The following is a 16,065-nucleotide window of genomic DNA, read 5'->3' as shown; positions in this document are numbered from 1 at the left end:
CCAGGTTCAAGTTATTTCCACAGGAAACATTGTTCGACCTCTCTTTCTGTAAGCTAATGTTTAAAGAAACAGCGATGACAGTCCATCAATGCCTCGGGAGCACGACTCGGCTCCGCGTCCGCCCCTCTAAAACAGCCCCCCCTCCCCCTCCCGTATAACCCATGCGTCACAACCAGTCACCCCCACCCTTTTTCTCCCTTCTTCTTTATTCCCAGTGTCTCTACATGGTCTCCTGACCACAGAGGAGAGAGAGAGAGAGTGCATGATTGTGTGAGGAGTCCCATTTTTTCTTTTTTTCCCCCTCCCTTCCTTTTAGGCCATGGTCTCTTTCCCCGGCAGTCTGCGGTCGTTGAAGGTGTGCATGTTGATGACTTCCTCCGTTTTGACCATGACGGGCGGCTGAGGCTTGTGTTTGAGCCTGCGCTGGCACTTGAGGGACACGCGCAGCTCGTCCACCATGGCACTGCAAAAGGACCTCTGTGTGACGGGAAGGGGGGGGGGAGAGAGAGAGAGAGAGGGAGGGGGGAGGGGGGGAGTAGAGAAAGAGAATGGGTTTCAGACCATAGACATATAAAGGTAGACGCCTCCTCCGGCTCTGAGGCGTCTGTATCTCGGGCGCCACTTTGGAGAAGGCAAGCCTCCTGACTATACTGGCCCAATCACAGCGCGTCTTTTTCCGGCACTCGGCAGAATCTAGTTTTAATAAAAAATCTAACAGGATATTTTTTATACAACTATATTCTGACAAGATCCCGGAAAAGACGCGCTGTGATTGGCCAGCAATGAGGAAGCTTGCCAAAATGGCGGCCGCGATACAGGTCGCTCTAATGAACTGCAGAGGCCAATGAGGTTTCTGTATACGTTTCAGACCGCCTTGCTGATCCAATGGGTTACAGGCAGCAGAACAACCCATGTCTCCACCCGGGGGCAGACAGGCTCCTATTGTGCAGCAGCAGCAGCAGCCTCCCCCCAGCCAGCCCAGAGCTGTCACAATTTGCAGGGTTGCCAGATCTGCTTATTAATATTTCCCCGCAAGATTTTATTTGAAAATAGCCGATCTACAAGCTGATGCGACGCGTTGTAAGCTTGTAGATCTGCTATTTTCAAATAGCTGATGTATTATGTTAAAGTGCTCATGTGGCCCATAGTCGCTTTTTTTTTGGGCTGGTTTTCCTAGACCTGGTTGCTTGTTTCTCTCACAGAATCTGGCAACACTGGACACAGTGACACTGGACTGGTGAGAGAAAGGGTGGTGCCGGCAAAAAAGGGATAGCCAGGGAGGGTGGGGAAAAACTCAGGGGTGCATGAGGGAATCGAGGGGTGTTGTTGCGGGACCATAGGCTGTGTAGCTATACTGTAGAACACAGTACAATCATTTCATGTAAATCTGAAGAGAGCACAAATGGAACCACTTAAACTCTTCAGAGTTACATTAACTCTTTGACTGCCACTGCCAGCGATTTTCGAGTGTTTTCACTAACCTTTGAAAAATCATAGAATAAATTGTGCCGCCGCGATAATCCATTCCATAGTTATTGGCAGTTGAATGAGGGTTGTTTTCGCCAAAAAGCAACAGAAAGCAGAGAAAAGGCAATTTGTGGCTGTTTTTTTTGCAAACGCGTGATTTGCCGCTTCATCGCTTCACTGGGACAAACGGTGACTCATGTGGTAGCGAACAGCGCCATCTAGCGTAAAACCACTGAAAACTAAATCTCGTCATTGGCAGTCACCGGAGCAGAATATGACGAGAAATCTCATCATTGGCAGTCAAAGAGTTAACAAGGCTTTTACAGTGTACAGAATAGTAGGCAAAGATGGTACTGTAGGAAACAGTGGGGATACAGTATGTCTGTATACTGACTGGGCGGTCATTGCTGGCTACCTTTCCTGTTCATGTCATACATACAGTTCCACATTATACGATGCTGATGATCTGTGGCAAAATCTCGTTCTCAAATTGGAAATATCAACTGTTGCCGTCATAGCAGATCTCTTGCATACCACACAAAAGCATTTTAAGATGCAGGACCTTGCTGGATATGAATGATTGCATTATAAATGCTATTAAATGAATTAATTGTTGGTGATGATAACCGACAATGACTAATTATGTCATTTTATGGTTAAGTTATTATGAATACATTCACATTCTGTACCATTCTGTACCACTATAATGACATGTTTTAAGTCACTTTGTACAACAAAACTCACCTTTAATCCTGGTCTACTAATTTAGTGTGCTCCTATCTTTCTGCTTTTATTTTTTACAATGATATGCATTGTATTTTGCTTGTTCATTGATGATCTGTATTATTTTTTTGCTGTCCTTTGTAATGAAGCGCTTTGTAACTGGCTTCGTCTCTTCTGGCTAACATCACAGACCTGTGTCTCAGTTATAGCGTTGGGAAAGGCATAAACGTGGCTTCTGTTTTTAACATGGATATTCCTTTATCAAAAGGGGTCCCACCACCCCACCCCTGGCTTTAACTGGTATGGTTGTGAGCTGGTGAGGATGTGAATGGATGGTGCTTCTAGGGAACAGACAAGGGGTGAACAGGGAGCAAGGGTTTGAGGCAAATCTGTATTTGTTGTCAGAATGATATGTTCCACAGACAGACAGACAGACAGACAGACAGACACACAGACAGGTACAGCATATATACATACTGTAAATCTGTATGTACGTACGTACGTACGTACGTACGTACGTACGTACATACATACATACATACATACATAGCGGTACATAAGCACACACACACACACACACACACACACACACACACACACACACACACACACACACACACACACACACACACACACACACACACACACACACACACACACACACACACACACACACACACACACACACACACACACACACACACACACACACGGTATATCTCCCCGTCCCCCCCTTGTGTTCGGCCCACAGAGCAGCATGACTTATTGATGCGCGTTGCATCTCGTCTGACTCAGATCCATGGTGTTTCTTCTGCACGGCCAATTAAACTGCCGCTTCTTTCTCCACTTGTTCTCTCATAAAGCTACTCTGGCATCTGCAAATATTGTGTTAAAATAATCCCATCATCACTTACTGGCTTAGAGACCAGTGGTTCTCAAACGCTTTCACTTCAAGGACCTCCATAACTCTTGAGTTATGGAAAGATCACATTGAGCGTTCAAAGTCATTCAGAGACCCCATGCTTATACCTAACAGCCCGCTCTCTCCCAGAAACACTTTATCTTCCTTTATAGAAGCACTGATGACACTGATTGTGGATTGATCTAACAAACACTCTAATAAGTTCACAATCTGGTACACAGGCTTACTGTACATGAATTGGATTTGATTAAATGTTTGGCAAAACACTGTTCAGAGAGTACAGTGCCGCTTGTGCATTTGCGTTAATTCAATAGCCTTTTCCTGTAATGTCTTGTCTCTACAGACATTGTATATTGAATTCACAGGCAAATGCACAATCATTTAGGTGTATAAAATGCCTTGAATGAAAATATTTTGGAGGTTATGCCCAAAAAAATCAAGATGTCTCCCTATAGCTAGTGGGACCTGTTTGAGATGTATTCCTTACGGCAGTGGTTCTCAAACTTTTTCATGTCAAGGACCCCCAAATAGAGACTTATTAGCCCGCGGACCCCCATTTGAAAAGATATGCCAAGGACCCCCATAAGAGAAGATTTTTTACAGCTCTAGCAGTGATTTTAAACCATTTTAATTTCTAGGACCCCCAGTTTAACATGCATTATTAGGCTACGGACCCCCATTTAATGGCATTTATCTCTGGGACCCCAATTTATATTGTAAAATTAATGTTAATTTAACTCTGAGAGTGTACAAATGGAACCAAATGGACCCGTCAGGGTCCATTTGGTTCCATTTGTATACTCTCTGAGTTACAGACCCATACGGGTCAATTTGGTTTCTAACTATCTATAATTTAGCTGGGGACCCCCTGGAACCCCTGGTCCCTGGACCCCACTTTGAGAACCAATGCCTTACGGCACACGGCCAGCCACTGATTGTCGGAACCACTCCGACCAACAGGCTTTTCATGGCTATTGATTTTCCTCCCAGTGAAATTGAATGGCACGGTTATGTTTTACCAGTAACGGCCGTAAAAGCTCCAGGCTTTGGTGGACAAGTCGGGCCCACTCTCTCTCTCTCCCTCTCTCTCTCTCTCTCTCTCTCTCTCTCCGGCTCAGGGGACACATTGCCATCGTGGTTGCCTGCTGGTGTCATGGGCCGATTGATGGCTGCTGTTTAGGGTCATTGGATAACAGAGTTTTTATGACTCCCACAAACCTGCAGCTGTACAGCTGCTGCACTGCACTCTGGGACGGTTCAGGAGTGCGCGAGAGAGAGAGAACTACCCACTTCAAGAGAGGAAGGCAAAAAAATTGTGGGATCGTAAATCTCGACACTTTATACTGCCCGCTTTCCTCGATTATATGTGGTCGAAGTCCAATACATATCGAGGGGGTTTGGAGGCTCCTGCCTCGTGCAAACCACCCAGGTTTTGCTATTGAGCTCAGATCTTAATCACAGGATAAGACACTGTGATGCAGATGGAATGAGGCATGGCTGCGGTGTGGTCTTTGTGGATTCCCTCTCCGTCTCTCTCTCTCAGTCCCAGTGGGCGAAATGAGTAGCTGTTTTGTGGTTTTTGACTGATCTGTGGTTTGCCTGTTTGTTGTCATCAGATTTTGGTGTGTGTGTGTGTGGGTCTGTGTGGTGTCTAGTTTAATGCCGAAGATAGCCGATCAACAAGACACAATCTCACAACGTGTCGCTGCATGCGACACGTTGTGAGCTTGTCGATCGGCTGTTTTTGGCACGAGACTGTTGTATGACAAAGCATCAATCTGACTTAAAGGGGTAGTTCACCCCCCCCAAAAAATTTTTAGTCGATTAGTCACCCCATGGAGACTTGAATTCATGGATGTTTTTTGACGCATTCCTAAGCCAACAATTTGATGACCAGTGGACTGGTAGGCAGCGGTTCCGGTAGGAGATACAAAGGAGACTCTTTGTGTCTCCTACCGGAACCACTGCCGGTCATCAAATTATTGGCTTAGGAATGCGAAAAAAAAAAGAAGAAAAAAAGTGTGTGTGCAAACACGTGTCTGAGTGGCGCGCACACGCGTGCTCATGCTTGAGTGTGCGAATGCAAACTTGTGCATGTGGGTGCGTGCATATGTGCGTGCATGTGCATGTGCATGTGCATGTGCATGTGCATGTGCATGTGCATGTGTGCGTGTGCGTGTGCGTGTGCGTGTGTGTGTGTGTGCATGTGTGTGTGTGTGTGTGTGTGTGTGTGTGCGTGTGCATGTGTGCGTGTGTGCGTGTGTGCGTGCGTGCAGTATAGGAGCGATGGGTTCCTCACACGCGGCAGGTGGTCCCCGTTCCCCCGAGAGCCCTGGTGGTAACTCTGAGGCCCCCAGGCCCCCCGCAGCAGCAGCAGCAGCAGCAGGCAGGAAGAGAGGGAAGAGCAGCAGGAGGAAGAGGAGCGGGAGGAGGAGAAGTGGGAGGAGGAAGCGTAGGAGCAGCTGAGGGAAGGAGGAGGAGCATGAGGAGGGAGGAGGAGGGAGGAGGAGGAGGGAGAAGGTGGCGGGGGGGAGAGGGGAGGGTAAGGTCAGGAGGAGGAGAAGAAGGAGGGAGGGGACAAACCATGGTAGTCATGGGAATGTTGACATGTCTGGGATGGAGGTGACAGTACAGCAATGTTCCGCTGGGTCCTTCATGAGGCTCTTGTTGTCCAGTTGTTGTTGCCTTTTTTTTTTGGTTGTCCAGAATCAATGTTGTTGTTGGTCTGAATTAGCCTGACACTCAGCCTGAATTTTCATTTTGTTTCACTCCATTATTCATTCTGAAAGCCCTCTCAGTGCAGCCGTTTTTTGAGATGGGGGCGTGACCAAAGTGGGACTCTTTGAAGTTCATACTGGATTATCCCGATCTCAATTGGGCCGGGCCACCGGTTAGATTCTCAACCGAGAAAACCCCGCCTTCGACAGCGTCACCAGACCCTGAATGAGAGGCTAGCGATTCAGGGGGCTGGAGCCAGGCTAGGTCTGAATCTGTGTCAAAAACACGCAAGGCTTGTTTTGGATACGGACAGAAATCCAAATGGTTCATGACCAGTGTGTGGACTTGGCTTGAGTGTGTAACAGAGGTATTGCAATTATTCAACTAATGTTCGAGGCATATTCATGTCAACCACTGTAGCTCCTGGAGGGCTGCCTTTCAGTAGCTATTAACTAGCCTGCATGGGATCCGGCCTGATTCAATACGTTCGCCGGATTTTTTTTTCTCACTTCGCTTCCAAGTGAGAAAAAAATCCCAGGCTAGCTATTAACCAAGGGCCACAACACAACACCCCAGGCTGAGTTTGTTTTCCTATTCAGGCTAAAAACTACAGCAGATTGAAAACATGGCAGACTAGTAAGCAACACAGCTGCACCCAAACAAATGAATAATGAGTGTTAGATTTGTATTAGGTGTGTCCAGAACAAGGGCATGCCAAGCATGATAGACAGCATAGACACTACAATCTAACATTAAATCAGATTAGTTGCAGCTGCACCCATTTCGGATGCTGTCAATGCTCTGAATGGGACGTTATCACGTTTAATCAGACTATTGATTGGTCTAAGTAGGTGAGATACTGACCTACCGACGGGGTGTTTTGTATAAAGTATAGTTTTGGACCGCGTCGGAGGTGCGCCGTCTCAAGCGCACTGGAGCCACGAGCCAACTCAGCTGAATCGTAAATCATGTTTTGGGGTGAACGTTTGCCCCAACTTTTATCAACCCACGGTGGGTCAGTATCTCACCAATAAATAGTCTGATTAAAGGTGGGTAGGTCAGTATCTCACCAATAAATAGTCTGATTAAAGGTGGGTAGGTCAGTATCTCACCTACTTAGACCAATGAATAGTCGGATTAAACGTGATAATGTCCCATTCAGTGCATTGGCCGGTGGCCTGTCATGTTTTTACCCTGCTGTAGTTTACAAGCTTAATTTAACAAACGACAACATCAGCCTGGGGTGTTGTGCCCCTTTAAGCCCTTCAAAATTCAAATATTTTTCATGTTTTGAAATGTTTGGAAAATGTGGTAATGAATCTATCCTATAATAACATGCCCAAAATAGGGACACCAGGGTGAAAGTGGTCAAGGATATGTGATCATATGAGTAAAGGCAGGCGTCATCATTACATCAGAATGGAAAAGCCACCATGTAAGATTGGAGATGGAATGTGTAAGAATACATGGGGAGCATACTGAAAGAGACATGAATACAAAACAATAATGAAAATGTATAAAAATGAATGGCAACCATGTTGTGGATGAATCAAAATGACAAGCCTACAGCAGCCTATATTTTGCAAACTTATCAAATGTTTATTGATAATATTTTAATAAACTTTTTTTAAACAAGTGTACGGCTTAATCTAACAAAATGTTCTTGTCTGAACACAAAGTCTGAGATTGGCAAATGCAGTAATCTCAAAAACAGACATTTTAAGACATTAACACATCTATTTGGACTGGATTAAAAAACACTATTAACAGGACCTCTATCCATTGTACGAGAGGGTGTATGGCTCATCCCATTATATCAACGCCATGCTGCTATTTTTTGCTTCCCTTTCTAATGTTACAAAACAGAAGTAATTATAAAATGCAAATTGCCGGGTGTGCGCTATCAAGCATGTGAAACACAACAAAGAGATGCTTAGCACCACATTTTTCAAGTTGACACTTTCAGCATCATGGTAAGAAAACAACCCAGTGCCGTAATAAAAAAAAGTAGGTGGTAGTCAATTATGTGAAAGGGCCTGGAGCAATGAAACAAAATATATGGCTGACTTTCACAGATTAGCCTAATGACGATTTGCATTTGCATTGGACTGCGTGTGGGGTCCAAGTGAGACGTATCGCTGCAACATTTTCCTTTTTTTTGTTTTTTTGTTCACATACATATCATCGCTTTCGGGCAGAAACATGCATCTCCATATTTGTTCATGGATTAATACCCTTGTGTTATTACGCTGTCATATGACAGTGTCACACAAAAGTATAGCGGAAATATCCGAGTTTGTGGATGTGCTATTACAGTGATTTTCAACCAGTGGTCCGGGGACCACCAGTGGTCCTTGAGGGGGTTCCAGGTGGTCCCCAGCTAAATGATGGGGAGTTAATGATGGAGAGTTGGTAACCAAATGGACCCTTATAGATCTTTAACTCTTGAGAGTGTAAAATGAAACCAAATGGACCGTAAGGCTCAAGAGTAAAATTATTGTTAAACGTCTGCATTACTTAATTTACAAGAAGTCTACACAATTAGAGAATGCAGAAGAATTGTTATTTTGATCAACGTTTGCCTGTTATCTCTCCTATGGTACCAACATCAATACAGCATGGAATTGTGGACACAATCTTATCCAACGACAACAAAATATGCAAAGTCTTGGTTCTGAGAGTCTAAATCTCATCAAACAGTGGTTCCGTGGCTCAAATGCCCAATAAAAAATGGACCTTGATATGAAAAGGGTTGAAAACCACTGTGCTATTAGGTTGAAAGATATTAAGTCTGTCTGTGGGTTTTCATGAATATTTAACTAATGAAAAGTACTAACGAGAACTTATGACTAAATAATAACTACATGGGATCCATTGGAACACAGGTTATTTTATTTTTTATTTTTAGTTCCTGAAATATAACAGTCTTGGCCATACAGTGCGAGGTTTCCGCCCGACCGCGATGATATGAATGAATGTACAAATAATAATATAGATCCATTTCAGCAGGCCCTTGTGTTTTCTTCTTGACTGATTCACCTAATTCTGTAGAATGGATGCAGCTCCGTACAGAGTAAATCAATGACATTGTGGTGTGTGTGTGTGTGTGTGTGTGTGTGTGTGTGTGTGTGTGTGTGTGTGTGTGTGTGTGTGTGTGTGTGTGTGTGTGTGTGTGTGCGTGCGTGCGTGCGTGTGTGTGTGTGTGTGTGATTGTGTATGGTGCATCATGCCCCATGCTCTTAATTGACGACATTTCAGCGGCACAGTAGTGCCATTTTGCTAAACGGGGGAAAGTGCTTACAATACAGTGCTTCTGAATAGACATTTTGTAAAGTGGTTTATAGACTGTACAGTCACCATGTCTGCATCATCATATGTACAAACACCTGTCTGCATCATCATGGTACAGTACGTTCCAGTCAATCTGTGACTGTGATATGTGTATCTACCGTCGCTCTCTTTTGAATGAATGGGCTTCAACGAATAAAGCTTTTGGGGCGAGGGGCGAGATGGTAAGAGGAGGGGTTGTCAAGATGGTTACGGAAGTGCGTGTATCATTCTCTATTTCCTATCATTTGTGTCTGCTTCACCAGCCTACGTTATTGCCTGCTGCATACTAAAGCCTGAGTTAAGGGCCGTTCTCACTGCAGCACTATAGCTATAACGATAACTATTTTCTTTTTATAGTTGGTGCACTCTACCATCCACTTTTTTAAAACTATTTTTTTTTAGTTATATAGTTATAGTGCTCGGTTTGAATGGCCGTTTATACTTAGTTGCGTGCCAGTGTTGCACACCAGAAATAGCGAATCTACAAGCTCACAACACGATGCATTGTGACTTTGTGAGTCTTGCGACACGCCGTGAGCTTGTAGATAGCCTATTTGTGTAGGAAATACAAATACAAAAATAAATCAGGCACTACAGCAGGGAGATGACATACTACATGAAACTGATTCATAGCAACTGGACAACTAAACCACAGTCGCTATTACCAGTTACAATCACCGATAAAGAACAACAGTCAGACAATGGCTATTTCAGGAAGAAAAGAAAGAGGGAAAAAAGCTATTAGCCTACTTGTTTAGAGGAGAAATGACTTATAAATTAGATTATGAGACTCCAGCGCCATTTCACTCGAGCTTCGTGTATCTTGAAATAGTGTTTCATAATGGTCGTTGACTATGCTAACAGCACTTAAAATACATGGAAAATGTCAGTGGCTTAATTTAATAATATCTGGATTTATACTGGAGTTGCATTATATTACTGCTTATATTTGACTGCTTATAGGAAATCAGTATAGTAATGAACTGAGTTATGGAAGTAATGAAAACTCAGTTTTCTAAGATGTATGACATATAGATAATATTTTCTACATTCTTTCAGCTTCAACACACCATTATTAATAGGCACAAGCGCTTGCGTGTGTGTGTGTGTGTGTGTGTGTGTGTGTGTGTGTGTGTGTGTGTGTGTGTGTGTGTGTGTGTGTGTGCGTGTGTGCGTGTGTGTGTGTGCGTGTCTGGAGGCGTGTTTGCATGTGCGGTATATTGTAATATCGCAAATGGCAATGAAAAGTACTTTGTTGACTGAGTCGAAAGACATTCTGTGATCAGTGGAAGGTTTTGCAGACAGCTGTTAATGACCATTTCCGTAGAGTCGAACCAAACGGGGGACTTGGAGTGGGAATTGTGGGTTATTATTTTGTCCCATGATAGATGACCAGACGTGATTAAACCATGTATAGTTAGTTATTTGTTCAAGTTGGTTCAAGTTGGTTGCCGCCAACCCTTGAGGTGTGCATCGGCCTCCTTCACAAAAATTCAAGTTGGTTCCAAAATGTAATAATTGCTCCCAAGATTATTGTCCCCAGATGGATATGAAGATGTATGTAAGTAGCTTGTCGTTGTTGTTGTAACCCAAAAAAGAAAGCTCTAATCAAACCATACATGATTTGTGTTGTGTTCGTTGCCCAGATCTAGAACGGTTATCTGGAGTGGAATGTGATTCTTTTGTTTTAAGGGTGTGGGTCATGCATTTAGAGCAAACCTTATTATTCCAACATGTGCCTACACACAGGTTTCATTAAACCTATTAAGACCGGGAATGCATCTGTGTCATTATTTCTTTGGCTATTCAAAAATAGCAGATATACAAGCTTGTAGATCCGCTATTTTTGAAAAATCGTGAAAATTGGTGCAAATCTTTGAGTACATATATTTTTTGAAACAACATTCTTAATTCAAATCTTTGCTTCTGGGGGGTCCCTGGAACAAAACATTTTGAGATGGGGGGGTCCGGTCCGTTGACAAATACATATCATTTTGGGGGTCCTTGAAGTTTTAGAAGCACTGATATTATATCAACTTACGTTTTATTAACAAAACTGTTAGGATTTAGAAGACATTTCTAGAATCCCCAGAAGCAAAGATTTTAGTTAAAAACGTTCGCTCTAGAAAATAATATATATATATTCAAAGATTTGCACAAGTTTTCACGATAAAAAAAAAAATATATAGCAGATCTACAAGCTCACGGCACTCGTGCCGCACTATGAGCTTGTACATCTGCTATTTTTGAATAGCCAAAGAAATCTAAAAAATGACACAGATGCATTCCCCGGTCTTTAATGGGTTAAACCTATGTTTCCCAACCATGCACCACCAATGCCAACAATCCAAAACATTGTGCAAGAAAGTGCCCACTGTCGTTTAGTGATAGTGTCCATTCACTCTATAGTCTCAGAAAATACCGGTCGTATATAATATCGGGCATTTCTAGAGCATCTTAATTTACAATACAAAAAAAAAAGAGTCTCTTGAGTTTTTCTTGAGGTCATTTGGGATGGTGGTTTAAGTCTAGCCTGGGTCCGTGGTGACAGCAGAAATCCTCACGTTTCTTTTCTTGTTGTCGCCTGTCGGCCTAAATGAGTAAATAGCAAAGAAACCAACCCTTATCTTATTGGTTATTATAATGGCATGGATGCAAAAAAAATAAGCTTCAGGAATTGAGCAAACAGATGGTCACTTAAAAATGCAAAAGTGATTGAGCTCATATTTATTTATCATGCCTCACATTATGCGAGGCAATTTGCTGAGTAAGAATTGCCCACCTATTGCCTACATCATCGTTCACATACATGTATTTACTGAGTCTCTATGTCTGAGGAATGGCTTAGCATTTATTTTATTTATTTAAAGGGATAGTTCACCCACATTGTTTGATTTTCTATCGATTACCCCCACGGAGACATGAATTCATAGATATTTATTTAGTTTTTGAATCAAATTATTGGCTTAGGAATGCGACAAAAACAAAAAAAATATGTCTATGAATTCAAGTCTCCATGGGATGAATAATCGATAGAAAAAAAGTCATTTTGGGCGTGAACTATCCCTTTAACTTCTATTTAACCAGTTAAAAAACACATTGAGACTGAAGTATTTTTTACGAAAGACATCAATATTATTGTAGCACTTTTTTTTCTCTGTCCTATAGTGATGAGAACCCATGTGTGTGTGTGTGTGTGTGTGTGTGTGCTGCATGATGATAACGCCAATACGTTGTGTATCCTACTAAATACCTGTGAATGGTGTAAAACGGAACAATGCTTTCATAAAGAAAACATACCTGTATATCGTCTCTGTCGGGGCAGAAACCTCATTTATGTCCAAAACTGTTACTTTTCAGGATACAAATTCAAAAATGGCAAAAGTAGCAGATCTACAAGCTCAAAGCTCGAGCTTGAGGATATGCTACTTTTGATACTTTTGTGTGACACTGTAGTATGATCAAGTAGGGCGTTTTCAGTGGTGGAAAAAGTACTCAAATGTTTTACTTACGTAAACGTATCAATACTGCAATGTAGAAGTACTCTGTTACAAGTAAAAGTCCGGAATTCAAAATGTACGTGAGTATAAGTACAAAAGGTATTGGCATCAAAATATACTTAAAGTACCAAAAGTAAAAGTTATAAAATGTTTGAAAATAGCCGATCTACAAGCTCACAGCGCGTCGCGATGCGATGCGTTGTGAGCTTGTAGATCTGCTATTTTCAAATAGCCTAGGTATAAAATAGGGCTGAAGTGGTTAATTTGTGTTTTATAATATAATAATTTATATCTGAAAAGTAACTAAAGTTTTCAAATAATTGTAGTGGAGTAAGAGTACAATATTTTCCTCTGAGATGTAGTGGAGTAGAAGTAAAAGTATAGACAACTGGAAATACTCCAGTAAAGTAAAAAGCACCTCCGAATTGTACTTAAGTACAGTACTTGAGTACATGTACTTAGTTACTTTACACCACTGTTTGTGTGACACTGTAGTATGATCAAGTAGGGACAAGTTAGAATATGGAGATGGGAGGTTTATGCCCCGACAGAGAGGATATATAAATTTTCCCGTACCTTTTCAAGTTGTGCATTCTGTCTGGACTTGTAGAGGAACTCTCCCACGGCCACGAACACGGAGAGAACGAGTCCGGCCGCCAGCACGATGAAGATCCCGCCGATGTTCTGCACGCCCAGGGCGCTGGCCTCCTTGCTCTCCTCCTCGGGACAGCCGTTGCCCCTCCACCACTTCTCCTTCATCATGTGCAGCTTGCCCTCCTCCTGGAGCTGCAGGATGGCGATGGTGATCTTGTCTCTGTACGGAGAGCCTGAGGAGGGAGAAAACAACCCACAACGTACACTTATATGTTAAAGTGGTGGTTGAAATGGCTTTTTCTTTGGTCATTTTATTTTGAAGTTTCAGTCTGAAACGACCTCGCATTGCAACCAATCAGAAGGTCCCATCCCTTCAGGCTATGGGAAGGTGCAATCTCACTCATTGCAGCCGTGTGCCGGCTCACGCTGCCAAAGGGACAGTGGTGTAGAGTAACTAAGTACATTTACTCAAGTACTTAAGTACAATTTTGAGGTCATTTTTACTTTACTGGAGTATTTCCAACCGTCAGTACTTTTACTTCTACCCTACTAGATGCAGATGTAAATGCAAATACATGAAAATATTGTACTTTTACTTTACTACAATTATTTGAAAACGTTAGTTACTAGTTACTTTGTTGATTTTGATTATTATTAATTAACCACTGCTGCTCACAACGCGTCGCGGTGCAACGCGCTGTGAGCTTGTAGATCTGCTATTTTCAGAGTCTAAAATACACAAATTGGCCAGAAAATAAAATATTTCACTGGAAGGAAAACTTTTTTTTTTGGGTGAGGCCTACTCCACTGCGCCCTCTACAGATCTGGTCAATGGAATTTTTCTATTGACCAGATCTTTCCTTCTGGTGAAATATTTTCTTTTCTGGCCAAAAAGTGTTATTTTAAACGTGAGGTGGGGGGCTCAGAGTGTTCCCACTAAGTAGAGTAGGCTTTCAACGCCACGTCTTTGTTTTGGTGAAAGTGTATTTTTACTAAAGCTATACATAAAGATTAAACAAAGTGTAGTGTTCTTTCTGCCTGTAGGCTACAAACTGTATGCATTCTCTAAAATCAAGATGAGGGCAGCCCCTACGCGCACACACAGTTCTGAAAGCATTATTTGCATCCACTAAAGCTGACAGCTACAGTGTGTGCGTGTGTATGTTTGTGTGTACTGTATGTGTATGTGTATGTGTGTGTGTGTGTGTGTGTGTGTGTGTGTGTGTGTGTGTGTGTGTGTGTGTGTGTGTGTGTGTGTGTGTGTGTGTGTGTGTGTGTGTTTAGATGTTATAAAAGAGCAGCAACCAATGCTTTGCACGTTCTGAGTTCTACAGATCAAAACCCCAGGCAGTCACACACGCTGAGAGCCCTGATTATACCTGAAGGGTTGAAACCTTGCAACAAACCCCAGGGAACCCCATAGCTCATCTCATACTCCTGTTCTCCAGAGCCCTCTATGGTAGGATTTACACATCACAATCAGGATGTTAATGCGGCTTGAATTATTGAAAAAAATATATAATCCCACTGATTACCCTGTACACTCAGAATGAGCCCGCCTTGATGCAAAGGGACTGGGGTGGGGGTCTGGGCAGGCATGTTTAACACATCAAGAAGATAACTCCTTGCGCAGTTGTCTCCTTTGTTTACATCAGGATTACATTATGTGCAATGGCGGACATGGACAAAACAGCGCTGATTCTAACCCCGCTAACAGGCCTTTGTTTACACCATAGACAGTAAAAAGTATGGACAATGTTACGCCCATAGACTCTACAGACCGTAAATGAAGCCTATTTTTCAACGATTTCAAATCCGCCGTCTTTCTATATTCTATGCACTCGGAAATGAATGCTATTGGTTGGGACCAGAGCGGGGGTGGGGAATGAATGCTATTGGTTGTGTAGCTTGTCAATCACTTCATCACAAGGTAGCCACGCTCCTCCGTTAGCATACCCTACTTTATCATCAATTTTAAAATAAATTGCACCATAATTTACCAAAACGCATATCATGGTGATTGAAAGAAGACTTTAAACTAGTGACTGGAAGCATATAGCATTTATGACAATGATTATTAAGGTAATACAATCAAGTGTAAAGTTCAGCAAAAACCCATCCGCTTGAATGGAGCTTAATTACTTCGGACACCAGCAGGGGTGAAACAGCAAGACTTTACAGGCCATTCATATGAACTGTCTCTTCCTATATAGCCTCAATTTACAACTCGGAAGCTGGCCCCTTGGTTTACACATAAACTCGTAAACAAAGGTTTTCTGGTTCATAACTTCAGAAATTTATATTTTTGCCCTAAACCATTCTGTGCTTTATAAACATAGAGCAGTGTTTTGAAATCAATGTGTTATCAAAGAGGAAGCCAGATTAAAGATATGACACAGTTAGAGTAGTCGAGTCTATTGAAGATGCATGGACGCATTTTTTCCAAATCCAGCTGAGACATAAGTCCTTTAATCCTTGATTATTAAGGTGATAGACACTAGACAGTAGTCTGACTTTGTCTTTAATGCAGCTGTGGAAATTCTGATCTGAGTCTGTGACTACAGCAAGATTTTTGACTTGGTTTGTAATTGTTCTCCCTTGTGCTCCAAAAAACTATTCAGTTTAGTTTTTGGTGAAACTGAAGTAAAGTTTGGCATATCCAATGGCTGATTTGTTCAACGCACTTAACTTGGTGCTTGCATTAGATTAGACCACATGTTTTCCCTGATGATAATGTTATGTAAATGTGTGTGTCGCGTAATTATGTTAAAATATTTCATTTGTTTCCGTGGTCTGAGCCAGTGAAAGTAT

The 16,065-nt window shown here is 42.4% G+C and overlaps 1 protein-coding gene across 1 annotated transcript in view; it reads right to left on the bottom strand.

Annotated features, from left to right (window-relative positions):
- Positions 1-312: 312 nt before the first annotated feature.
- The window catches only part of LOC308083784 (glutamate receptor ionotropic, kainate 2-like), a gene marked incomplete at both ends in the record, with an annotated part of 246,464 nt that continues 230,711 nt past the window's right edge, over positions 313-16,065 (bottom strand). The window contains 2 exon segments of the mRNA XM_080426131.1: positions 313-477; positions 13,237-13,487. Of these exon segments, the coding sequence (XP_080282257.1) occupies positions 313-477; positions 13,237-13,487 (416 nt within the window).

The sequence above is a fragment of the Gymnoscopelus braueri genome, assembly GCF_963280865.1.
Source record: "Gymnoscopelus braueri genome assembly, chromosome: 4".
In the NCBI taxonomy this organism is placed as follows: domain Eukaryota; kingdom Metazoa; phylum Chordata; class Actinopteri; order Myctophiformes; family Myctophidae; genus Gymnoscopelus; species Gymnoscopelus braueri.
The sequence above is the reverse complement of the archived record's forward strand: the minus strand, read 5'-3'. Positions and strand labels throughout refer to the sequence as shown.